The following is a 26,171-nucleotide window of genomic DNA, read 5'->3' as shown; positions in this document are numbered from 1 at the left end:
GTGTGGTGTTAGGGTTGCAGTGGGTTTCCAGATGTGATGAACATGAGGATGAAAATGACAGGGGTGGGGTGTTAGCAAGGTATCAGTGGGGTGCTAGGTGTGATGAAAATGAGGATGACAGGGGGTAGTGTGTTAGCAAGGGGGCAGTGGTATGTCAAGTAGGAGGAGGATGAGTATGACAGGGGGGAGAGAGAAAAAGAGGAAAGGCACAGAAAGAAAGAAGGATCACAAATATGAAAAAATAAATCATAACACATTTTTGGCATGATTTGGATTATTTATGAATTTAGAAATTGTGAAATAAATGTTTATAAATTTCTAATTACCTCAATATGCATGTCTGCAGGCTGTAACTGATGCTGTTTAGAGGTCAGAAGAGAACACTGCAAAAACATGTACAGGGGTGTTATCTCCTTTATGGAATCACTGCCTCTTGAAATCCACTATAGCCTGTGTTCTCGTGCTTTTATTGAAGGCGGATCATCCATGAATCAAGATGTGACATCCCACCCACTGTGTTCTTTTTTAGTTACTGAGCATGGAGAAGGGAGGGAGGGACTGGGCTGTCATTTAGAATCTGTATACATGCCAAAATGTGTCATATCAATACCATGTAACCTGAACAGCTCAAATAGTATATGTTCTCTCCAGCAATAGAGACCAAACTGAGCATGTGCAGATGGAATACTCTGACTGTGTCTTATCTGGACATGCCCAGAGTGACATTGCAGGGGGGGGGGGGTATGTGCATAGGGGATCCAACAGCCTTTTTACACAATGCAGAGGAATATTCACTTCAGTGAATGTAACAAGCATTACAAGCATGCTATTCTGCATATACAGCCTGATTTTACTTTTGCAACACTTTAAGAACCATGCAAACATTTAGCCCAACATCTACCCAATTAAAGCAGTTTTCAATTAAAAGTCACACCATAAAAGACACAAATTCATTCCAGTTAAATTCAAACTAGGACCTAAGTGGAAAGTGTGCCTGTCAGTGGAATCTGAAAAGTTAAGAAAACGATCAACTCGCATCTACAATGGACAGTAACCAAGTTCCCATTCAAAGCAAAGAACATTCGCATTATCAAGCAGAGGCCCATGATACTACAGTTTATTTACAGTCTTCATAGAAGAATGACCTAAATCCCATGTGTAGTGGCCTTTGCAGCTGTAGGAGCTCTAAAAGACCCTAGGCCTGCAAATGGCGAATCCTCTAAATGCAGCACAATACATAATGCAAAAAACCCAGTTGGAAACGCCCCCTAAATCTGAATATGCAGTTTACTCCCAAAAAAAAAAAAAAAAAAGTCTTTCCAGAAGTAACTTGTGAGGATTCTGAATCTGAGAAAAAAAGCCTAGAAGGGTTAGAGATAGACTGTGCTGGGGATGGTGCCAGAGCGAGCTTTGAGCCTCTGCAAGCAAATTGCTCCACTAATTGGGCACAAACTGACAAAATGGTTTGATGATTTAATGATCAAACTGATTTAATGATTTAATAAAATATCAGTTCCTCCAAATATACCAGGTAAATGCTGCAGAGCTGTGGATACCCATTAGAGTTGCAGACTGTCCTCCGCACATCGAGGAGACATTTTGCACCACATGGCAAAAAACTAGATCCAAAATAAGGCAAGGACTTGTTTTCTCACAAACTCAAGCAGCTGGGCCGGATGAAGGTGCCAGGCAGCCAGAGGTAACTTAGTTAATGTAGGCGGACAGTGAAATGAGACTGAAGACCAAACAATCCATGTGGTGCTTCAGAAGCAGCAGTGGGATGGTTCTTCCCCCTCTAGGCTAAATGGCAGTACATAACAGATGGTGTAAGTGCTGGAGTCTCTCACCCTAAACTGTTCTGCAGTAAAACCAGCTGCGGTAGAATAAAAAAAAAAAAAAAAAAAAAAAAGTGCTAAAGCCTGACTGTTATTACTCACAAAGTAAGTCTTCAGAGACTAGTTTACACTTAGGGCTCTGCTATTGCTCTGGATCCGAATAACACGAAACAGTATACAAAGGTATGTAAAGCTCCACAAACCAAAGCCATGTACTGCAAAATCACATTCCAGTCAAGCCCCCAAATCCACCAGTCCAGAAGGGTGCAGGTATGGTCACCAAAGCTGTTGCAGAGGATGCACTGACCCAAACAGCTTACTGTGTAGACTAGCTAAAGCAACAATTCTTTTTTTGAAAAATTCTTTTTATTGATTTTTAAAGAAAGAACAGAGTAACACAAACAGACATACACAGCAGCCAAAAAAAAAGGCAGACAATAACCCAACAACAACCTCCCCCCCCCCCCCACCCACCCAAAAACGACCACCAGCACCCTGAGAAGACCAGGAGCGACGAGGTCAGGGGGTCAGCGCAGGCCACCGTCCAAGGACAGCACGACCTACCACCGGCCTCCGGAGTAAACAACCTTCGGTCCCTTCTCATAAACAACACACCATATCTCCCCCCTACCCGGGATCAAAACATGTCAATTCAACATTAAAGAGACCCAGTATCTGGCTGGTCTTGCAGGACTACAAAGCTAGAAGACAAGATAGCATAAGTACACTTCTATAGAGCGTTCAATCCACCAGCTTCATAACAGTTACACAATATGCAGTTCAGCCCACAGTGTCTGAGGAATCCACCCACGCCCTCCAAACCTTGTCAAATTTTTTCGGGCAACCTCGTGAGACATAGGTGGCTTTGTAGAGGGGTAGCATCGCATTCACTAGGCCTTTCCAGAACAGTAAGGATGGCGGGGAAACCTTCTTCCAATGTAGTAAAATAGCCTTTTTGGCATAGAATAGAAGAACGCTCAGCAAAGTCCTGTGTGCCACCGAGGGGACCACCTCCTCCACCAAACCCAGCAAACAGACTCGCTGGGTTCGCGGAATCGGAGTCAGCAGCACCTCGGCGAGACAGGACGTCACTGCAGTCCAAAACTGCTGAATTTGGCCACAGCCCCAAAAAATGTGAGTTGCATCTGCGGGGGAAGCGGAACAACGCCAACACTCCGCAGACGAAGTCGGGAAGATTCTGGCTAGACGGGCCGGAGTATAGTAAATCCTGTGGAGGAATTTAAATTGAATCAGCTTGTCCCTAGCAGCCACTAAATATTTGAAAGGCTCCGTCCATACATCATCCCAGTCCTCCCCCTGTAGGTCCGGCACCTCAGCCGTCCATTTTTCCCTACATCTAACTATGCCAGGGGGTGTAAGTCGGAACATATCCTTGTACACAGTGGAGAGAGTTTTGAGTGTGGTATCACATGTCAATACGCATTCTAAGTCCGAAGGAGACAGCTCTACAGAGGATGAGGCAAATTGGGCCTGAAAGGCACGACGCAATTGGAGGTATCTGAATATAAAGCCACTAGGCAGGTCGAATTTCTCCCGCAAACGGTCAAACGGCAAGAGAGCCCCCGCCGCTGTTATATCTCCCAAGGTTTTTATACCCCGTGTCGCCCACAACATCAAATCAGGTAAGTGACGAAAATGGGGAAAGGTAGGGTTCATCCACAACGGCTCGGAAGGGGAGGATCCAACATAACTGGGGCATGTCGATTTCAATGACTGGGCCCAAGCCCTAACAGCCGCCCTCATGGAGAGCGTTAAAGGGAGATCTGAGCCCAGACCCCTAAACAGCGCCAACCTAAGGGTTTCGAAGGAGCCCAGGTGGGCCGCCTCTAAGATTGTTGCCGAATCCTCCCCGTCCGCCCGCAGCCAGCGCCGCGCAAACACCATCTGTCCTGCCAAATAATACTTGCGCCAATCGGGCAGTGCCAGGCCCCCATTACCCCACGGTTCCTGGAGGGCCCGAAGGCCAATCCTGGGAACCCCGGGCGACCAGAGGAATGAACAGACGAGGCTGTCCAACTTCCGGAAAAAGGTCAGTGGTACCCATAGCGGAGAATTGCGGAGGAAATATAAGACTACAGGCAGAAATTTCATCTTAAGGACACTAATACGACCTAATAAGGAAAGTTGTAGACGCTTCCAAGCTTGGATATTTTGTTGGAGTTTAGGCAATAGAGGAGCCAGATTCAACGAGAAATAATCCTGGGGACGCCTAGTTATCTTGACCCCCAAGTAGGTGAAGCTATCCACCCAGCGAAGAGGCAGGTCCCCGGCCGCAGCAGGTCGAGCACCGTCATCGAGAGGCAAAATGGAGGACTTACTCCAGTTAACGCGAAGCCCTGAGCACTTGCCAAAATCATTCAGGATGGACAGGGCCGCTCTCAAGGAGGGACCCGGATCCTCCAGGAACAACAGCATGTCATCGGCATATAACGCCAGACATTCTTTAATAGAGCCGACTTTAATCGACCCCACGGCCGGGGAGCTGCGCAGTGCGGTCGCGATGGGTTCAAGGGTAAGGGCAAACAGGAACGGGGAAAGGGGACACCCCTGCCTCGTCCCCCTCCCCACCCGGAAATATGGAGAAGTGAGATAGCCCAATCGTATGGCTGTTCTAGGGCTTGCGTAAAGGAGTCGGATCCAGGTCTTGAATTTGGGTCCGAACCCCATACGATCCAGCGTCTTGTGCATAAAGGCCCAGTCGACCGAATCAAAGGCCTTCTCAAAGTCGATTGAGACCACCACCCGCTGCCCCGACACCTCCCCAGGAATTTGAAGATGGGTGAACAATCGTCGAATGTTAGTGTCCACAGGTTTACCCGGCATAAAGCCCGTTTGATCCGGGTCTATCAATGAGTGAATAACCCCAGCCAAACGAGTGGCCAGGACCTTCGTCAGGATTTTAAGGTCCATATTTAAAAGGGCGATAGGGCGATACGAGGAGCAGTCCAGGGGGTCCTTACCCGGTTTCTGAAGCAGCACCATATAGGCATCCATCATGGAGGGAGGAAGTTCCCCCACCTCCAAACAGTGCTGCAACAGAGAGCTAAGTCTAGGCGCTAAATGTTCGGAATATTGTTTTTAAAAGTCAGCAGGGAAACCGTCAGGACCCGGGGCCTTATGTGGTGGGAAGGCCGCAATGGCTCTTGCCACCTCTAAAGTTGTTATCGGAGCATCCATGAGGGCGCTATCCTCCGCCGACAAGGATGGCAAGTCAACTCCCTCCAGGAGGGCATCCGCGTGCGCAGAGTCACTATCCGGTAGCGGGGCGTGCAGGGCCTCAAAATAGTCAGTAAACGTCTCCAAAATGTCACGAGGATCCGACCTGAGCACACCCTCAGCGGCCCTGATAAGCGGGATATTAACTGGCGGCTGCTGGTCAGCCACCAGCAGTGCCAGGAACTTGCTATTCTTATCGCCCTGTGCGAATATAGAAGCCCGTAGATTGTTAGCTTCTGTATGAGCAAGATCAGAGACGTGAAGAGAGAGAAGGCGTCTCACCTCCAGCAATGCAGCATAGCTGGAATCAGACGGCAAGGCCGCGTTCTCCTCCGCACGTCTCCGCTCCTCCTCCTGTAACATCCTCACCTCCTCATTGTGATCTTTCCTAGCGGATTTAATGGCCGATATACACTCTCCCCTCGCCACTGACTTAAATGCCTCCCACACCACTCTCTGATCAGCTGAGTCCACATTTTCTAGCCAATATGACTGGATCGACTTTTCAAGGCGGGAAGCGACCTGATCCTGTTGGAGCCAGCCCGCAGCCAGGCGCCAACCCCGCACTCCAGCCCCCAATTGGAGGTTCACTGTCAAGAGTAGCGGGTTGTGATCAGACACTCCCCCGGCCCTGTATTCCGAGGCAGTCAAAAGGGACTGCATTCTGGCAGTACCAAACGCCAGATCTATGCGAGCAGAGGAACGATGAGCGGTGGACAGGTGAGAGTATTCCCTCAAGAGCGGATGCTTCCATCTCCAAAGTTCAGTCAAGCCCACCGTGGAAGCCCAGGTGAGCAGATCCACCGAGGGCGGTCTATTGGGGTTGGAAGTATCCAAGGTAGCATCCAGGATGGCATTAAAATCACCCATGAACAATACAGGTAAATGCATATATTCAGCCAACTTATCAGTTAAATCATATAGCAGTTGTATCTGAAAAGGTGGAGGCACATAAACAGCGACCAACAGCATGGTAACAGAGTACATATCCAAAAGCACAGCCACGTATCTGCCCCCTGGATCGGAGATCACCCGCTGGATTGAACATGGGATAGATTTACTAATGAGAATGGAGACCCCTCTAGCATAGGTGGAGTACGTGGCATGAAATGCCCTTTGTATCCACGGCCTACGGAGAGCCAAAATCAAGTTCCCATCAAGGTGGGTCTCCTGCAGGAGGATGACATGTGGCTTAATGAGCTTTAAATACTGAAAGACACTGGCACGTTTGAACTTATTGTTCAGGCCCCTCACATTCCATGAGAGAAAAGTTTTATATTGTCAGCCATGGGAATCGAGAAAAAAATTACACAGAGCCCAGGTAAGGGCTATGGGCAGGATGAAAAAAAAAAGGGACCCATAAATCACCCCCTCAAAATATACATGAGCAAACAAAAACAGGTGCTGGTGCAAAACTCCCCATGCCATTATACCAGAACAACCCCCCCAACAAACAAAGAAAAAGGGAAAGTTGAACAAAAACGAGCTTTCCCAAAACATGAAAATCGTAGCCTGGTATGCGGCTTCAATCCCAAACTGCCCAAAAAAAAAACCGTGACGCACGTCAGTTCCCCAATGTGAGCAACAGTCCGGTATAGAAGATGTTCTTACAGTTCCGATGGAGTCTCTGAGACCGGATCACCCGGTGTGCAAGAAGGGCGCCACGATACACCCCTCCTCCAATAACCAGTCTCCAGATAGCAGGATAGGGAACCCCAAAAGTAGACATTCCTAAACCATCAACAAGCCGTAGACATCCAGAAGGAATGGTATAACAGGAGGAGAAAGTCAGCAGGGGCAGCGTACAACAGGAAAACAAAAAAGTAAAAAGAAAAAACGGACCACATCCAAAGGGGAGCCAGCCGAGAGCACTGGCAGTCAGGACTCATCACACGCCATCCAGCCAGTCCGAAGCCTCTTGAGGAGTGTCAAAGAATTTCACCGAGCCCTTGTACTGTACTCTGAGCCTGCTAGGATATTGCATACTATAGATAAGTTCCTTGGCCCTTAGGCGCTTCCTGACATCCGTAAAGGAACGCCTGCGGCGTTGTGTCTCCGCCGAGAAATCGGGGAATAGCATGACACGTGCATTCTCAAAGCGAAGTTCAGGGTGTTTCCGCGCCTCCGAGAGGAGCATGTCTCTGTCCCTGTAATTAAGGAACTTCACCAGGAACGGACGGGGGGGGGCTCCAGGGGGCCTGGCCCCAGTTGGCACTCTATGAGCCCTTTCTACCACATACGTGGGGGGTAAATTCTCCAGAGAGAGCAGTTGTTTGAAGAACTGCTCCCCGAATGTAGCAGGCTTTTTCCCCTCCAGCCCCTCAGGAAGCCCCACCACCCTTACATTATTCCGGCGCTGTCTATCCTCCGCATCGTCAGCTCGGTGTTGCAAGGATTTCACAATGTTCTGGAGTTCAGCCAGCTGAGTGCCATGGGAGTGTGAGCTGTCCACCTCCGAGATGCGATCCTCTGCAGCAGTGAGTCTCCCCCTGAAGTTATCCAGGTCATGGCGGATGAGCGTGCACTCCGATGCCAGGTGATCTATACGCACCATCAACGCCGCTTTGCAAGCATCTATGGCTTCTAGGATGGGGGCCGTGATCGCCCGCTGGTCCGCGGCCACCTCCTGAGCCTGTCCCTGAGAAGTGCCGGAGAGCACGGGGTTCGTAGGCTTCTGAGACTCCATGCCTGCACCCGTATCACCGCTCCTCCGTGAAGACGTTGGCGCCAAGATGGCGGAGGCGGAGCCTGAGCCCTGGCTCTTGACGGAGCGGGTCTGGCGCTGGTCCTGTGGCGGCTGCCGGGCGGGTTTTGGGGTCGAGGATGGCATCGCTGGAGACCTGAGAGCTTTCCCCACAAGATGGTATAGGAGAGCAGCCCCACCGCACACCGAAAACGGAGGTAAGTTGCAGGATGAACAGAGAGCTCCGGTCCGGCACTTCTACCCTCGCTCACATCCGGCCACGCCCCCTAAAGCAACAATTCTTAAATAAGGTCACTAAGGAGGAAAACATTTTCTACAGTGTACCACTTATCTTGATTTAGGTTAACAGAAAGAAAAAAGAAAAAAAAAAGAAAAAAAAAAAACAAGGTTTGAAAATCTATGTTTGGACTTTTTCAGCAGAGCTGAAGAAAAGGCATTCAGTTTTCTAGGATACTTGCAAAAACTGACACAATTAGAGGCAGGGTTATACAGGGACTGGCAGTGGAACTTTTTTGGACAGCATTCCAACTGTCTTTGGCAGCTCTATAACCCGGAAACTGCAGAGGTGATGGCAAAAAGGGAATCTAATTGTGGGAGAGAAGACACACGAATCTCCCTGAAAGGTTCAAAGGGAGTATTCTGAAGAACTGACAGATCATGTAGGGATGCTACACAGTCAAGGGTGGTCGTACGTACAAGTGGCGCTATGTGAGCAACACCCTGGACAAAGGCTTTTATCAAAAACAAAATTGTGAGGGTCCTGAATGGACCTTAGATAACTCAAAGCTAAAATGTTTATCCAGACTAAGATAGTCAGTATGCATCCAACAGAGTACCTCCTGGAATGAAATGTCCTTTCCCTGCCCCATGCAAACTAAGCTTTCCAAGGGTGATGAAAGACCTTGCAACAGCATTATTTTCTAGCAATAGATGCAAAGGAATAGCTGAATCAGATAGGCCCTTATCTTTTAGGACCTGGGATTCAACAGCCAACTCTATAAATACAGCAACCATGAAGCAGAGTGGTAGACTGGTCCTTCGAACAGAAGATCCAGATTACGTGGGAGTGCCAATGCAAAGTGTGATGGTTATCTGAGGAGGTCTAAGTACCACATCTGCATGGGCCAGTTCAGTGCAATGAGTAGCATCACACTGAAAAGCCAAAACAAATCAATATTTGGTGTAGCCACCCTTTAACTTCAAAACAGCATCAATTCTTCTAGGTACACTTGCACACGGTTTTTGAAGGAAGTCGGCAGGTAGGTTGTTCCAAACATCTTGGAGAACTAACTACAGATCTTTCGTGGATGTAAGTTGCCTTAAATCCAGCTATCTCTTCATGCAATCCCAGGCAGACTCGACGTTGAGATCAGGGCTCTGTGGGAACCAAATCATCACTTCCAGGACTCTGTACTTCTTTATATTGAAGATAGTTCTTAATGACATGGGCTGCATGTTTGGAGTAGTTGACCTGCTGCAAAATAAATTTGGGATCCATTACATGCCTCCCTGATGGTATGGCATGATGGATAAGTATCTGCCTACTTTTCTCAGCATTAAGGATACCACTGATCCGGACCAAATCTTCAACTTCATTTGCAGAATTGCATCCCCAAACTTGCAAGGAACCTCCTTCTTGCTTCACTGTTGCCTACAATCATCACTGTACCACTCTCCAGCCCTTCGCATACAAACTGCCTCCTGCTAGAGCCTAATTCTTCAAATTTGAACTCTTCAGTCCAGAGCACCTGCTGTCAATTTTCTGCACCCCAGTTCCTGTTTTCATGTATAGCTGAGTCGCTTAGCCTTGTTTCCATGTCCTAAGCACGAAAACATAGGCTGGTGTGGCAGGGTTTTAGATCCTGGGCTAGCCTCCAGTTTTTTTTTTATTCCTGGAGTTCAGTCCTCATGTTGGCAGCAGTATAACCAATTGTAGTCTAACTAGAAAAGCGGTGTCCCTCAATATAAAATAAAGAAAGAGGTTTATTACATGGTTTCTACTTTTACACATTATTTATGTTATGCTTTGGTTAGCCCTATTTTAAGCAAAACTTTAGTCTAGGGGCTTTTCTGTTTTTTTTTTTTTTTTTGGCAGCCCTACACCACAATTCACAATGACATGTCCTGTTCCCGCAGCTACCTGGATTACATATCCCAGGAGGCTGTGGGAGCCCAATCACAAAATGACCAGGAGGGTGGAACAGTTGTGTCATTGAGGCCCAGGCTTCCAGAACCCAGCAGCTGTCAGTTCCGACTGCAGTAGGGGGCAGTGTAATGCGTAATTAAGTGCATCGCCCAGCTCCCTTTTTTCTCACTGAACTTTGTTTGAAGTGTACAAAGGTACACTTTATTCATGTTACTGTACAGTGCACTGTGATATAATGCAGCACATTGCAGCTCCAGACTGCACTTAAGTGTGCATGGGACACATGGAAAACAAACAAGAGAGCATTACTTTACCTGCTCAGCCGTGAAGAGTGGCTCTTCATTTATGCATGATACAATGATTGAATGCATGTCTAATTGTTCCCTTAACTCCTCGTCATCAGATAGGTCAAGAATTAGATTGTCATTTGTCTGGAAAACAATTTAATTTAGAACAGTATTATGTTTTGTATGGATTGCATTTGAAGTACAAACAAGAGCAAATTCAATAACGTTGCTTGTGTTTTGGGTCTACGTGCCTGCTGCGGCCACTAAGGGGCTCTCATACTATTTGGATATTCCATTAAGAATGTAGTGGGATTTTCTAGATGCGTGGGATCACACAACTGCCCAGTGGCAGAAAATCTTCCTGTTGGGAGTATTCAAGATATGCTACCACATTACAGGTGCATCTCAAAAAATTAGAATATCAACAAAAAGCTAATTTATTTCAGTAATTTAATTCAAAAAGTGGAACTCATGTTTTATATAGATGCGTTACACACCGAGTGATCTATTTCAAGCATTTCTTTCTTTTAATGTTGAGGATTATGGCTTGCAGCTAGTGAATACCCAAAATTCAGTATCTCAGAAAATTAGAATTTTACAATAAAAAAAAAAAAAAAAAAGGATTTTTAAATACATAAAAATGTTGGCTTACTGAAAAGTATGTCTATGTACAATAAAGTATTCACTCAATACTTGGCCGGAGCTCCTTTTGGATTAATTACTGTATCAACGCAGCGTGGCATAGAGGCGTTCAGCCTGTGGCACTGTTGAGATGTTGTGGAAGCCCAGGTTGCATTAATAGCTGCCTTCTCGTTGGCATTGTTGGGTCTGGTGTCTCTCATCTTCCTCTTGACAATACCCCACAGATTCTCTAAGGGGGTTAGGTGAGTTCAAACAGACCTAAACCCCATAGAGAATCTGGGGGGTATTGTCAAGAGCAAGATGAGAGACACCAGACCCAACAATGCAGATGAGCTAAAGACCACTATCAAAGAAACCTGGGCTTATATAACACTTTAGCAGTGCCACATAATGATCGCCTCCATACCACGCCGCATTGATGCCCCCTGTCCGGAGAGCTGCCTATTGGCTCTCCTCTACTTACACCCTTGTCAGCCTGAATAGAGGAATGTGAATATCCGACACACCACAATACCAATCGATGCGCACAAGCTGCTCATTCTGAAGGAATGAGACATATGACGTCCAGATAGAACAGGACCAGCCACCGCCCCGCTGGGTGGGATGTGGTTAAAAGGTAACTTTATTAAAGAACTGAAACCATGACAAATCACAGGTAATACCAAATAGTCTTTACTACGGTGAATTAATTTATTTTCAAATTGAAAAATAAGGACTATTTTTATGTCTAAATGTGATTTCCCGGGGACAGATGACCTATTTACGGTTAAATAGAAAAATGTACACTAATCTAGTGCAACATGGATAAAAACAGCCTCAGGTGTCTTCTGGGTTTCTAGATGATTAAACTGGGCATTTTATTGTAGGAGATTCCCAGCATCAGAAAAAAAAAACAGATACATTAAATATTTATATTATACAGCGATTACATTTTTTTTTTTCTACCACTGAGAATATTCTAAAGTTCTTCATCTTGTGTGCTTTCTTGCATTACACAAGTGCATGTGTTGACTGTTCACAGAACATGTAAAACTGATTTTTACCAATTTCCTTTTGGAAATGTTAGTTGCCTGGCTGCCAAGCTGACCCTCTCACTTGGGGGTTCCCCGAAATGCATGGTTGGAATACCTAAGCACTTCGATAGGAGATATCCATTTGAGGAGTCTCTTCTGAAGAAACTGGTGTTTCGTCAGTGGACTCTCAAGTTTTCAGGCTAAATAGTGAGAATCTTGTCAAAATAGGCAAGAAAGGGGAACACCTTAGTCACCTTGGAAAGTTTGTGGGTGCTAAACTGCACCGGCGTCACCGATTCAGTATTCGCTGAGTCTTCCAACTTTAAAGTTTCCTGCACTGACACAATTAGAGCCTCCACCAGCGCTTTTGCATATCTACTTTGGATACAAGTTTGTTTTTTTTTTTTTTGCTCGAGAATCAGCGCACCCGCGGCGCTGTATATAGAAGAGGAAGGGTCGTATACCCCCAGAGACTCACCACCCAGAGCTGGAGAGCGCCAGTCTGCCACAATGCGATGTAAAAAGGAAGAGGAAGTGCCAGAGGGACACTAGAGGCCCCCGCAGCACATCACCGTACTCAGACTACAAGGAAATGGCCGCCGTTATTCTCTATGGGGAAACCTGGAATACAGAATCCATGGCAAAATGGCGGTGCCAAGCAGCGCTGCACGGGACCCCAGGGAGAAGGTCATACACCAGGAGGGGACCTCCCAGGGACCCCCCCCCCAAAGGCACCCAGGTAGGAGACCCCCAAAAAGGGGGGCCGACAGTGGCACCTACCAACCATTCTCCAGCCCAACACCAAACAAGCCACCCTACTCAAATGTACCCTTGCCCCCCAAGAGGGGCTGAGGGGAGGGGGGAGACAAGGGGCAGGTGAGGGCAATCTACGCAGGGGGAACCCTGCTGTAGAGATGGAGGAAAAAACACATGAGGGGGAGGGAGGACACAGGAGAGGGCCTACCATCCCCAGGGAGGGCCCACGACCACCCTAGCAATTCTGTAAGAAAGGAGGGAGGACACTACTCACCACACCACGGTACCGGGTGGGCACTATTCCCAGCAGTCCACCACACCATCTTGGAATGAGGGTGCTGCGGCCTGGGATACGCTGCTATTGTGATCATGACTGATGTCGTGACAAGGGCTATGCAACCTCGCAAGGTTTTTCACTCGCCGGCCAGCCCCCGTCTAGTGGGGTTATGTTGCGGCCAACCTAGCGCGGAGCTAATAGTTGGGTCGTGTTCGCAGGCCAGACTGGGAAGACCATAATGATCTAGAATATCCAGTGCATCGCCCAGTCTAGCTGTGGATTGTAGTTCACACAGGAACAAGTTGATTGTAGTTCACACAGGAGCAAAAATAATAAAGAAAAAGTAAAAAAAAAACTCCATTTAAAAAGGAAAGAATGTTAGGACCGCAGTATGCACCGATGACCAAGTGGCTGCCTTGTAAACTTAAGATATTGACGCTTGATGACGGAAGGCCCAAGAAGTACTAAGCACCCGAGTAGAATGCGCCGTTACAGGGAAAGGAGGAACCTGATCTTTATTCGAATAGGCCTGAGTCACCGTCAGACTGATTCATCTAGAGATGGCAGCCAAAGCCCTTTCCTTGTGTAACCACAAAAATCAAATCTGACCGCCGAAAAAGGACCCCGTGGCTGCCAGATACACCTGAATCGCTCGAACCACATCCGAGGTATGCAGAGCAAATTCCTTAGGATGATCCGGCTTGGGACACAAGGAAGGCAAACACAATGTCCTCATTCAAATTGAAGTCTGAGACAACCTTAGATAGGAACGAGGTACAGGGACAAGTAACCACCTTATTTCTATGGACCACCAAATAGGGACTATGACAGGATAATGCCGCCAACTCCAATACCCTGCATGCTGATGTAACAGCCACCAAGAACGCCATCTTCTGTGGCAACGTAGGCAAGGGAATCTCCCGAATATTCTCAAATGAAGGTTTCAGGAGAACCAAGAGCACTAAGTTTATATCCCACGGCGGCAAAAGAGACTGTACGTGTGGAGCCACATGTCGAACCCCTGAATGAAGGTACGAACTAAAGAGTGCCTGGCTAGGGGTGGCTGAAAGATGATTGCCAAGGAAGACACCTGGCCCTTGATTGTACTTAAGGCCAACTTCTGCTCAACGTCCCACTGAAGAAAGGCTAAGATCCGAGCCACAGAAAAGGAGTGAGGATTAGAGCCAATTTACACCAAGAAATGTACGCTTTCCACGTATGATGATCTTGCTAGAAGACAACTTCCTTGCCTTCAACATAGTAGAGATCATTGATCTAGACAAACCTCTATCCCTCAGTACCTGGCTTTCAATAGCTAAGCCATTAAAACCAGCGACTGTAAAGCAGGATGATAGATGAGCCCTTGAGACAACTGGTCCTCTCTGAGAGGTAGCTCCCAAGGTACGTTTACAGCCACCAGAATGATTGAAAGAGCCTCACCCCTGATTATTTTCAGAGACCGCAGCTTGAGCCAAGGAGGATACTGGTCTTAAGCCCCGTACACACGCGTCGAAAATTGGCAGGGAATTTTCGGCCAACGTCCGATCTGCCGATTTTCGGCTTGTTAGTATGATGCTTCTGACAACCAACTCCGACTTTTCGGCCGAAAAAAATCTGGTGTGCAGACTATAAAATTTTTGTTGGCCGTCAACACAACGGCCGATTTTCGTGCAGTCAGTACAGATTTCGACAGGGAAAAATCTGATGAGCAAGTCTGGGCATGCTCAGTGAAGAAAAAACACAAAGAAAACAAATCAACACATGACATCACTTCTGAAGTAGAATTTTGTTGGCCGAGAAAATTCGTGTGCAGTCTAGGCACATTCCAACAAAACACAACTTGGACAAAAGTCGGACGATCGGTCGGCCGATAATCGTTGCGTGTGTACGAGGCTTTACAGTGCCCCTCAGACGTCTGCCAGAGGAACCCGTGACCTCGCCAAAAACCTAGTTATCCTCCTGTGGAGCCGAATCTGCTGATGGAGCTGCATACAGGACTGTGCAAAGTGCACTGTCTTGAAGGTGGACACCACCAGACATAGAACCTGTATGAAAGTCAAGAGAGAAGACTGTCTGCGTAACAGCAGCAGTCAATTCACGGCCTGTGATTCTCAAAGTTTAACCAGAACAAGGACCACCCTCGTCAACAATAAATTCAGAGTAAGACCCAGGTGATTAAATTACCTGGACGGGATGGGGGGGACCTTGGGTAGTTCGAACGTCACCCGAACATTTGCAGGAATTATATCCGCACAAGGAGGCTCAAGGCCTACAAACCCCACAATGGACAAACTCTGCCCCATTACTTTGGTACCCCCAAAGGGATCATTTCGTGGATCCCACTTGACGCTCATGAAGGAGGCCCATGGGGCCGGAAACCAGTGAATATTTCCCCCCACCCCAGTTATGGGTGAGGGTAGACCATCATGCTGAAGGGGTCCTGTCTGCGGGTCCGGAGAAGCCAGCTCTAGGCCTACATGACCAATGGTTGCTTGGAACCTCCTTGGGAAGATTTGAAAGACCTATTTCGCTTATATGCAGTTGCAGAAGCACAAAATAATTTTCTGTGGCCTGAGAAGGAGGGGCCATACTTGCGACAAGGCTCCTTCTCTTTCCTAGACTGTGTCAGGAATGTACCCCCTTCCCCCGGTGAGACCCTTGATGATTTAATCTAGAGTAGCTTCAAAAAAACAGGCAATCACCTTGAAAGGACAGATCAAGGAGAGCTTTCTTGGAGGCTTGGTCTGCAGACCATTTCTTAAGCCACAGCACGGACCTAATCACCACCGCTGTAACAGACAGCTTGGACAGTACTGGAGCCGCATCCAAAGATGCATCACATAAGAACTGCAGCCCCTGGACCAACTGGTGCGCCAGATCATCGTAAGTAGAGGGAACGTCCTTTTTACCCAGACCCTGGAGCAAAAGCTTGGCCCATTCAGTTAGGGTCTGAGACACCAGGACCGAGGCTAAGGCTGGTCGCAATGCCCAACCAGCCATAGCAAACATGCTGCATGCCACAGCCTCTGCTTTCCTGTCAGCGGGGTCTTTAAAGGATGGGCATTCTTCTACTGGGAACGTGGTTGCTTTATTCAACCTAGAAACAGGGAGGGTCCACAACTAGTGGAGTCAATTTTTTTAAAAAGGGATTCCTCAAAAGGCATAACTGACAGAAACTTTTGTAGACAACAAGGAGTGGCTTTGGTTGCCCCCACACCTTATAGATGAATCTGTCAAAAAAAGGAAGATAAGGAAACGCTTTAGCTATACGAGGTGAGTACCAAAAGGGGCCAAATCAGCCACATCATCCATTTTCAAAATCTCACGCACTGCAATAATAAGTGCGTGCACCAGCGTTTTTTCTCATTCACTGCTGTGACCGTGGAGGAGTCATCCTCACTAACCGGACAGATCAGGGGCTGTGCGATATCAAGTCCCACTGGACAGGCCACGCCCACGGCAGCACCAGGCTCAGAATCATTTAAGACAGACTGAGAAGGAGAAGGCGGGGGACACTTCCCCGGGCCTTTGCCCACACACCACTTTCACCCAGGATACCAAGGTCTGTAGGATCACCATCAGCACAACAATGGGGAGCGGCATTTCCAAGGGACTGGGCACCTCCATGAGATGGTCAGTAAGGGAAGATGTGACCCAGAGACACCATAGGATGAGGGAGACCCCACAGCAACAAAAATGTTTTGCCACCATTATGGATCCCCATACACTTTAGGACACCTACTAGCAGAGAGAGAGAGAGAGAGAGAGAGAGAGAAAGAGAGAGAGATAGGGACACCCAAGGACTCCCCCCTACCCGCCGGAGGAGCGTCGTATGTCTGGACCCTGCAGCTCGCCATGGGTGCCATTAGTTCATATCCTTGAGGAAGAGGAGGGTCTAGAGCCCAGGCACCGCCGCACGGCTCCAGCCATTTCCAGTGTCACGCCGGACCAAGGAAAAATAGCCGCTGTGACGTCATGGACTACAAAACATGGCTGCCAGCCGAAGAACAAGCAAAACCAAGGGAAAATGGCCACTGTGACGTCATTGACCACACAAACATAACTGCCATCCATGCTGAACGCTGCCAGAACGATGGCAGACTGTCATAGGCGTCCCCGCTGCGTCCTCTGCACCGGGACGGAACCCCCACCAGACTCAAGGTACTGCACCCCATACTGCCAGGGCAGGACACATCACCCCATTGACTTTACAGAGAGGGGATGGGGGGGGGGGGGGGGAAGAAACACCCAGGGGTCTCCACTGCGTCCTCTGCACTGGAACCCCCATGACTCCAGGTCTGGGGAACATTCACAGAGGGGGGACCTAGCGCATAGCTGCGGTCTGCACGTGCTCGCTCGCTGGCTGGACTGGGGAGACTACTGAATCTAGATTATCCATCTGGTCGCCCAGCCCGACAGTTGACTGTAGATCACCCAGGAAAAAAAGCAAATAGATGCATGGAAGGAGAAAAAATTGCTAGGACCAAGAGATCCCAGCAGGGAGCCCAGGTCTTTACTCCTGACTAGACACTGAATACCTATAGCAGAGAGGGGGGTTTATATACCAGCTGAGGATGGACCATGGGCATAGCCAAGTTTTTTCGTTCTGCATATTCCTACTTCTGCAGGAGGCGATATAACCCCATAGTCATAATTAATGGAGCGCTGTATCCGTCAATGAACTAAAAGAGAAATATATAGTAGCTTACACATCGGCTCCTCTGCATTTACATCAGCGGTTTTAGTTTTAGCAATAATTTTCATTAATTAATTCAATCAGTAGGTGGAGCCTTTGACACTTTAGCCACAATATATTTCAAAGTTTCATGTTTCATTGTAGTTATGAATAAAGTCATGTAGGCTTAAAACGTGTCAACTGACTGTACCTGCGTACTGTACACTGTGGTTTCCTGAATAAAAGCAAGATTTTAGAGCAACAGCAGTAGTACGGATCATCTTTATTAATCATTACTCTCAGATGGGCGCCTGTGGATCAGACACCTGTGAGCGCTGTTGAGGGTGGATAATATGGGTAGCAGCACTGAACTCTGTTTGCACAAACGTTAAGTACAGTTCTATAAAATATGGGAGCTACTTCATTAAAGCATGACTTACTTCGCACTCTATCACTCTGTTACAAAAACAACAAACGCAAAATATTGCAATTAGTAGTTTGTAATGGTAAGGGACAGGAAAAGGGCTAGGTCACCCTGTAAATGTACCATGCCCCTTCTTGATAAAATAGTACTCTAGTCCACTTATGCACCTCCATTGTGGGTGTGCAACAACGTTACAGTGCTCCTTTTACCCTAAATAGCAAGCATTGCCCTCGTGAGACTGGGGCCATTTTCCAGCCTCGGAGTAACCACCTTCCTTTTAACCTACTTTACAGCGGAGATCATTGGTGTGAGCGATTATGTCTTCCGTCAGAATTCAGATAAGTGCCTATATTTTTTTTTCTCCTTTTTGTTTTCTTTTTGAGGGTTAGTATATTTGCAGACGGTGCCTCCTCTTGGGAGGTTGACACCTCTTTTCCCACTCACCAAGGTTAATAATTGCTCTGGGCCAGATCAGCCCCCAACGGTTATCAGTTGCTTGATCCCAGGGGTCGCAGACTTGGCACACTTTGGTAAGGGGTCTGATGGAGGCTTTTCAGACTCCCCCTCTCCTGCATGGTCCAACGGGGTCCCTGGATAGCAAAGTTAGCTCTTCAGTGATACCTGTGGGGCCAGACCTAGGTTTCTTTGTTTGAATTTTAACCTGTATTGGTGAGTGCGTGTGTTGCCCTGTCATTGTCCCTTTGTAATATTGCTTCACAGCCAAGTTTAACTGTATCTTCTATCTTTGGCTTTTGTACAAGTTTTCATGTTTGTTTGTTTTAAAAAAAAAAGAAGAGTAAAAAAAAAAAAAAATAGCCAGCAGTGTAGCAGCCTCTATTAAACTAATAATCATCAACCGCAACAAAAAATAAATAAAAGTTATTTTTTTTTTCCCTTCTGAACTCCAGCGCCCCTATGTACCAATATACCGCTAGAGTACTTCTGTAGCAGAAAAGATAAAGCTTTCTTAGTATTTTAGGACAGTCTTTCCTGTCCAGCTCCAGCTTGCTCCATAGAAAAGTTCATGACTTTCTGGTAAGTAGATTTACAGCAAATTGTTAAAGTAGTTCTAAAGCTTTATTTTTATGTAATAAAATAACAAACATGTTATACTTATCTGCTTTGTGCAATGCTTTTGCACAGAGCAGCCCTGATCGTATTCTTCTGGGTCCCCTGCCGGGGCTCCAGGCCCCTCCTCTTCGTAAGCTGCTTTCCATGGGGGCACCCGTGCATGCTCCCTCCTGAGCCCTGCTGCTGCATCCATTGACACAGACAGTGGGACTTGGCCCTGCGTCAGAGGATTTGATTGACAGCAGAAGAAACCAATGGAGCCCGCTGCTATCAATCTGTCCAATGAGGAGAAAGACAGCGGCTAGAGCCGCTGTGCTCGTGCGGATCACTGGATCGGGTTCAAGTAAGAAAAAAGGGGATCTGGGGGGAGCTGCAGCACAGGTGGTTTTTTAACTTAATACATAGAATACTTAATACATAAAAACCCTAAGAGAGGAGGTCCAGGCTACTTCAGAAAAAATTAAAACTCAGCAGCTATAAATACTGCAGCTGCTGACTTAATATTAGGACACTGACCTGTCCAGGAATCCATCAGTGTCTTCACACCAGACGATTTTTCCATCGGCCCTCGGGTGCTGCCGCCGCCACTGCTTGTAAGGCAGACCTTCACTGCGCTTTGTGAATGGCCCGGTGGCGGGGGAAGGAGGAAGGGGGGCCGCAGCGAGATCAAGCGGATGTGGAAGCGGGTACCGGTCAAAACCAGGTACCCGCTACCCCCTCCCCCACCAAAGGTGCCAAAATGTGGCACCGGGGGGGGCTGAGGCAGATAAGCAGAGCTTCCCCTGTTAGATGGAGCTCCGCTTTAGGCTTTAGAACCATTTTATAACATAGGAAGTAATTGCACAGGGATGGTTAATAATGGTCAAATTAAACACCTTTATTAGTTCACATATTGGAGGCAAGGCATTTTTTTCAGTCAAACACGAACAATACCAAAATCTACTCCAACACCCCCTATTCTAAGCCTATTCTTTCTACCCCGAGAAAGGAAAGATCTGTATATTTAACTATTCTCAGAGCAGTCTGGTCTAGTAATATGATTGGGTCCCAGTGCCTCCTTCAGTGTAGAGGTGGGACAGCATACAACAGAGGCCCTATAGCTAGGCTTTTGGGTGATGTCATCGTCCAGGTTCTGCAGCGGTTGGTGGCAATCTCTGCTCTTCACTGAAACTGGGACCTGATCATGTGACCAGACCGAAGCACTCTCAGCATAGGCAAGTACAAAGATCTTTTCTTTACAGGATAGACATTACAGGCTTGGCATAAGGGGGGGGGGGATTTAGGTATAGTTAGTGTTTCAGTTAACTAATAAAACATTATTGTAGAAGAGAGATGCAGTAAGAAACACCTACCTGCCTGCTCGCAGTCTTCTTCTGAATGCACACTGAGCTGTGTATGTGCTGCTCAGTGTGCATTCCTTGCACAATCCGGCTGAATGACAGGCCTCTGTGCACTTGCCATCCCCCGACCAGCCAGACAAGAGGCCAAAAAGTCAACACCTGGAAGTACCCAGGGAGAAGGAGGCAGCAGCCATCAAGGGACTTACCCATTACATCCCTGGAATTGAGAGGCGTATTTCTGGGAGTCTAGTTTCACTTTGGGAAAAGCTCAATGATATACACATATATATTTACATAGACTGGATATTTTAGCTTTGTAACTGTTGCTGCATGCACATAAGTGGAAAGAGACCTTAAAGCAAATCTGGCACCAACATCCATTTGCATACTTACAGCTTTCTCCACAAGGTTTAGTGTTGGTAAGTGCAATGCTCTTGTATGAGAGGATTTCCAATCCACAGGCATTACATTGCCATAGTTGTCATTCAAAGCGTTCCAGATTCTGAAATGGAAATATACAAAAAAAACTGTAAATGATTAGGCAGATAGGCAGTCTACCTAAATCTACAATTCCAAAAAAGTTGGGACGCTGTGTAAAATCTACATAGACAGAATGCAAAAGGTAGAAAGAAAGAAGTCTCATAACTCCATATTTTTTCACAATAACAAAAAAATCTCAAATATGAAGATGTATCTTTTTTTTTTAGGGAGAAATAACGGAATTTTTGTAAAATCTTACCTGTAAAATTCCTTTCTCTGAGTCCTCCGACAGTTGCCGCCTCTTCATATTCGTCACATATGGGGTATTAGACTTTGCTCCGAAGGAGTAGCTAGGCAACAGAATATGTTAACATTAAAGCTTTTAACATATCCCACCCTCAAGGGGTGGTCCCCTCAGTCAATACCCTCCTACTTCCTGCAACCATATCTCAGTTTTAGTGGAATAGCAGTAGAGTATACAACCAAACCCCAAAAGAGGGGCGGGGGCGGCGACTGTCGGAGGACTCAGAGAAAGGAATTTTACAGGTAAGATTTTACAAAAATTCCGTTTTCTCTTACGTCCTCCGACAGTCGCCGCCTCTTCATATTCGTCACATATGGGGACGTCCCAAAGCAGTGCAAACATGAGGGGTGGGAAACGCATCCGCGCCGAAAAGGCAACGCAGTCTCCGCATCAAAGAAAGGAACCTTACCAAAGGAAGGAAACCAGCTGGGCAACAGGAAAAACAAGTGCTCAACAGGAGCAACAAGCCAGGAAAAAGACAAATAACCAGGGGATAAAAAACTTATCCCAACAGCCAGAGGTCCCCAACAAGGGACCCTAGGGAATTGCCGCACTAAGAACCTTGCGGCCAAAGGAAGCATCCACCGATGCCTGAACATCTACTTTGTAGAATTTTGTGAAAGTGTGCACGGTCGACCAAGTCGCCGCCTTACACACCTGGGCTACAGAAGCCCCATGACGACAGGCCCAAGACGTACTCAGAGATCTAGTAGAGTGCGCCTTCACAGGCACAGGGGGGACCTTCCCCTGCAAGGCATAGGCCTGTTCAATGGTCTGCCTGATCCATTTGGCGATGGTAGAGGCCGACGGCGCCATGCCCTTCCGAGGACCCTCTGGAAGAACAAACAAGGAGTCCGTCTTTCGAAAAGACTCAGTCGATTTAAGGTAAACCCTTATCGCCCGAACAACATCCAGAGAATGTAATCTCACCTCCTTTGGATGTTTAGGCTTCGCGCACAGCGAAGGCAAGACAATATCCTCATTAAGATGGAATTCCGAAACTCGTTTCGGAAGAAAAGAAGGATTAGGTCGCAAGACCACCTTATCCAAATGAACAACCAGATACGGAGACTTGCAGGACAAAGCTGCCAGCTCCGACACTCTGCGAGCCGAAGTGATCGCCACCAAAAAGGCGACCTTTTTGGACAACATAGACAACGAGATCTCCCTGATCTGTTCAAAAGGAGCACGTTGCAACACAGACAGAACGAGATTCAAGTCCCAAGGGGGCAAAGGATCCCTCCTAGGAGGAACCAGATGCCGCACACCCTGAACAAAAGTGCCAACCAAGGAGTTGGAAGCCACGGGACGTTGAAACAGAACGGCCAGCGCAGACACCTGACCCTTTATCGTAGCCAGCGCCAAACGCTGATCGACACCCGTTTGAAGGAAGGACAGCACTCGGGAAACCGAGTACGTGCGGGGTGAAAACCCCCTGGACTCACACCAGGCAAAATAGGCCTTCCAAGTACGGTAATAAACCTTCCCCGAGGAAGACTTCCTCGCGTTGATCAAAGTATGAACGACCTCTGGGGAGAGACCCTTCTCCTTCAGGACCTCGGTCTCAACAGCCAGGCCGTCAAAGCCAGAGACTGTAAAGCAGGATGGTATATCGGTCCTTGAGACAGGAGATCGTCTCGAAGAGGCAGACGCCACGGGGCGTCGACCGCCAGATTCACGAGGTCTGCGTACCAGGACCGGCGAGGCCAGTCCGGTGCCACAAGAATCACCATGCTGCGTTCCGAGTGTAACCTGCGAAGGAACCTGGACAGCAACTGAATCGGTGGAAACGCATACATCAGCCTGTACTGATGCCACGGGGCCACTAACGCGTCCGGCACGTCTGCCCGAGGGTCGCGCGTCCTTGCCACGAACCTTCTCACCTTGTTGTTGAGACGAGACGCGAACAGGTCCACATCTGGAAGACCCCACTTCGCGCACAACATCTGGAAGACAGCCGGGTGGAGAGACCATTCCCCCTGATCCAGGGTCTGGCGACTCAGATAGTCCGCCTGCCAGTTCTCCACCCCCGGAATGTGAACCGCCGTTATCGCCGGGACATGAGTCTCGGCCCAAGACAGAATGTCTGCCACTTCTCGAGCCGCTCGGGCACTCCTGGTGCCCCCTTGGTGGTTGATGTAGGCCACCGCCGTGGCATTGTCCGTCTGCACCCGAACCGGGCAGCCCTGCAGTCGGTCCGTCCAGCGATGAAGACAGATTTATCGCACGCAATTCCAGAATGTTGATCGGAAGGGAAGACTCCCCCTCCGACCAAGTTCCCTGGGCGGACAGAACGCCCAGAACACCACCCCAGCCCGACAGGCTGGCATCCGTGGTGATCACCGTCCACGAGATAGGACGAAACGACTTGCCCCCGGACACCATCGGGGACTGGAGCCACCACAGAAGGTCTCTTCTGGTGCGATGACTCAACGAGATTTGAAGATCCAGAGATTGAGGTCGCCCGTCCCACATGGACAGGATCTCCGCTTGGAGACCCCGCGTGTGAAACTGGGCGAAGGGAATCGCCTCGAAGGCCGAGACCATCAATCCCAGACATCTTATGCACGTCCGCAGAGACGAGTGCGGAACGTCCCTGAGGGACCTGACTTCCTCCTGAAGAGTTCTGAGTTTGTCCTCCGGCAGGAAGACCTTCGCCTGCACCGAGTCCAGAATCATTCCCAGGTAGGGAAGACGAACTGACGGACTCAGTGTCGACTTTGGAAAATTTATCGTCCAACCAAACTCCTGCAGAGTTTGCATCGTGACAGACAGGTCCTTCTCCAGACCCTGGCTGGTCGCAGACCGAACCAGAATGTCGTCCAGATACCCCAGGACAGAAATGCCCTGGGCCCTCAATAATGCCAGAACCGGCGCAAGCACCTTGGTGAAGACCCGCGGAGCCGAGGCGAGACCAAAAGGCAACGCCACGAACTGGTAGTGATCCTCCGCAATGGCAAATCGAAGGAACCTCTGGTGACCCTCGAAAATGGGGATGTGAAGTTACGCATCCTTCAAATCGATGGAGGCCATGAATTCCCCCGGAACCAGGGCAGCCACCACCGACCGCAGGGATTCCATGCGGAACTTGCGAACCCGCACAGAGCGGTTCAGAGCCTTCAAGTCCAGAATTGGACGAACCTTGCCCTCCTTTCTGGGCACGGTGAACAGATTGGAATAAAACCCCCGAAACCTGTCCCGATGAGGCACCGGAACTACCACTCCCTGAGCCCTCAGGTCCCGCACCGCCAGGTGCAGGTCCCGTAAAACGCTCTGGAGACAGTTGAAGATTTGAGGGAAAAAAATCTGCTCTCCGGCCGAGAGAGAAACTCGATCTTGTAACCAGATCGAACGATCTCCTGAACCCATCTGTCCCGCACGCGGGTCAACCAGGGCTGAAGAAAACCGAGCAAGCGTCCCCCCACCCCAAAACTGGGTGAGGGCGCCCCTTCAGGCCGCACTGTTATGGGCTGCGGATCCGGATTGACCGGACTTCTGTTTTCCAGACCAGGGCTTCTTCTGAGAGCCTTGACCTTTGAACGGTTTGCCCTTGTAGTGCGACCGAAAGGCACGAAAGGACCCCTGAGGGGGCCGAAAATTAGCATGCTTCTTCCCAGAAGCCCCCTTAGCCTTGGGGAAATGGGGCAAGAGAGTGCTCTTACCTCCGGTGATCCCCTTAATCAACACATCCAAGGACTCCCCAAAAAGGCGAGACCCATCATAAGGCAGATTGGCTAAGGTCTTACGTGAAGACTGGTCCACCGACCAACATTTCAACCAAACCAGGCGGCGAGACAACACCGCCACACTGTGCACACGTGCAGCCAACGGGACTAGGTCCAAGTCCGCATCACACAGATACATGACACCCTGGTGGATTTGATCCACCATATCCAGGGTCGCTGGCGAGGCCGAATCGGCCACTAGGACGCGCCTAAGCATCTGCGTCCAACTTGCGACCGCCTGGGCCGCCATGAGAGAGGCAAACAGAGCCTTAAGCATAGAACCCGTAACAGAATAAGTATGACGGGCAAGAGACTCCAATCTCCTATCCGTGGCATCACGGAACACAGGGGAATCCTCTGCAGGAATCGCAGTGGATTGGTTTAAAACCGCAATTGCGTGATCCACTGGGGGTGGCACACACCACCTTTCATCAGTGGAAGGCGAGAAAGGATAACGCAGCTTGAACCTACTTGGTACAGCAAAAGGTTTGCGTAGATTGCGCCATTGTTCCTTAACAGCGCGCTGAAAATCATCATTGCAGGGAAAAACCTGCGGCGTCCTGCGTTTTCTCTGCGTCCCATAAGCCGCCAAGGCAGCGGGGGGACACACTTCATCCTGCAAACGCAGCGTTTGTTTTATGGAAGCAATCAATTCATCCATGATTGCAAGCTCTTCAGGCGAGCCAGGGGGAGAATTATCAACCCCTTCAACTTCAGCCTCCACCTCGGACCCCACTAGATCCAGGGAGGAGCGGGACCCCGATAAGGAGGCCCCCGCCATAACAACCCCATCACCTTCACCCTCAGAATCAGAGGAAAAAGCAACTCTGGGTCTTTTAGTAGATTGAGCAGCCACCAGCATCTGCACCTGAGCAGGAAGGCCAGCCACAATAGTGGCTAAATCCCCCCCTGGGGGGGAAACAGCGGTCCCCTGGCTTTCCACCAAGGCGGTAGGAAATTTGCCCTCCTGAGAATCCATTGCCCCTATAACAAATGCCGGATAATAAAGGGTTAACTGCCCCTTTAACAAGCGCGGCGAGCGCAGCCCACCGCACCACGCACAAGCACAATGAGACCCCCACAGGGACAATAAAACTGACACAGGCAATGGATAGGAAGGATATAACCTGAGGAGACCCTCGCCGCTGCTGCTGCCTCGATCGGTGTTCCTGGAGAAGAGGAAGTGATGCTGCCAGGGCGCTCTATGAAAGCCTATGGGAGGCTACAAGAAAATGGCCGCCATGCATGTAGAACA

The 26,171-nt window shown here is 48.6% G+C and overlaps 1 protein-coding gene across 2 annotated transcripts in view; it reads right to left on the bottom strand.

The window, feature by feature from the left end:
* The window catches only part of FEZ2 (fasciculation and elongation protein zeta 2), a gene marked incomplete at its 5' end in the record, with an annotated part of 232,690 nt that overhangs the window by 187,422 nt on the left and 19,097 nt on the right, over positions 1–26,171 (bottom strand). For both annotated transcript variants that reach the window (XM_082251940.1, XM_082251941.1), the window contains 2 exons: positions 10,237–10,353; positions 20,801–20,909. In XM_082251940.1, coding sequence (XP_082108066.1) covers positions 10,237–10,353; positions 20,801–20,909 — 226 coding nt within the window. The remainder of the gene's footprint in view (positions 1–10,236; positions 10,354–20,800; positions 20,910–26,171) is intronic.

The sequence above is a fragment of the Pelophylax lessonae genome (assembly GCF_965119305.1).
Source record: "Pelophylax lessonae genome assembly, chromosome: 3".
Classification (NCBI taxonomy): Eukaryota; Metazoa; Chordata; class Amphibia; order Anura; family Ranidae; genus Pelophylax; species Pelophylax lessonae.
This window is presented reverse-complemented; position numbering and strand designations above follow the sequence as displayed.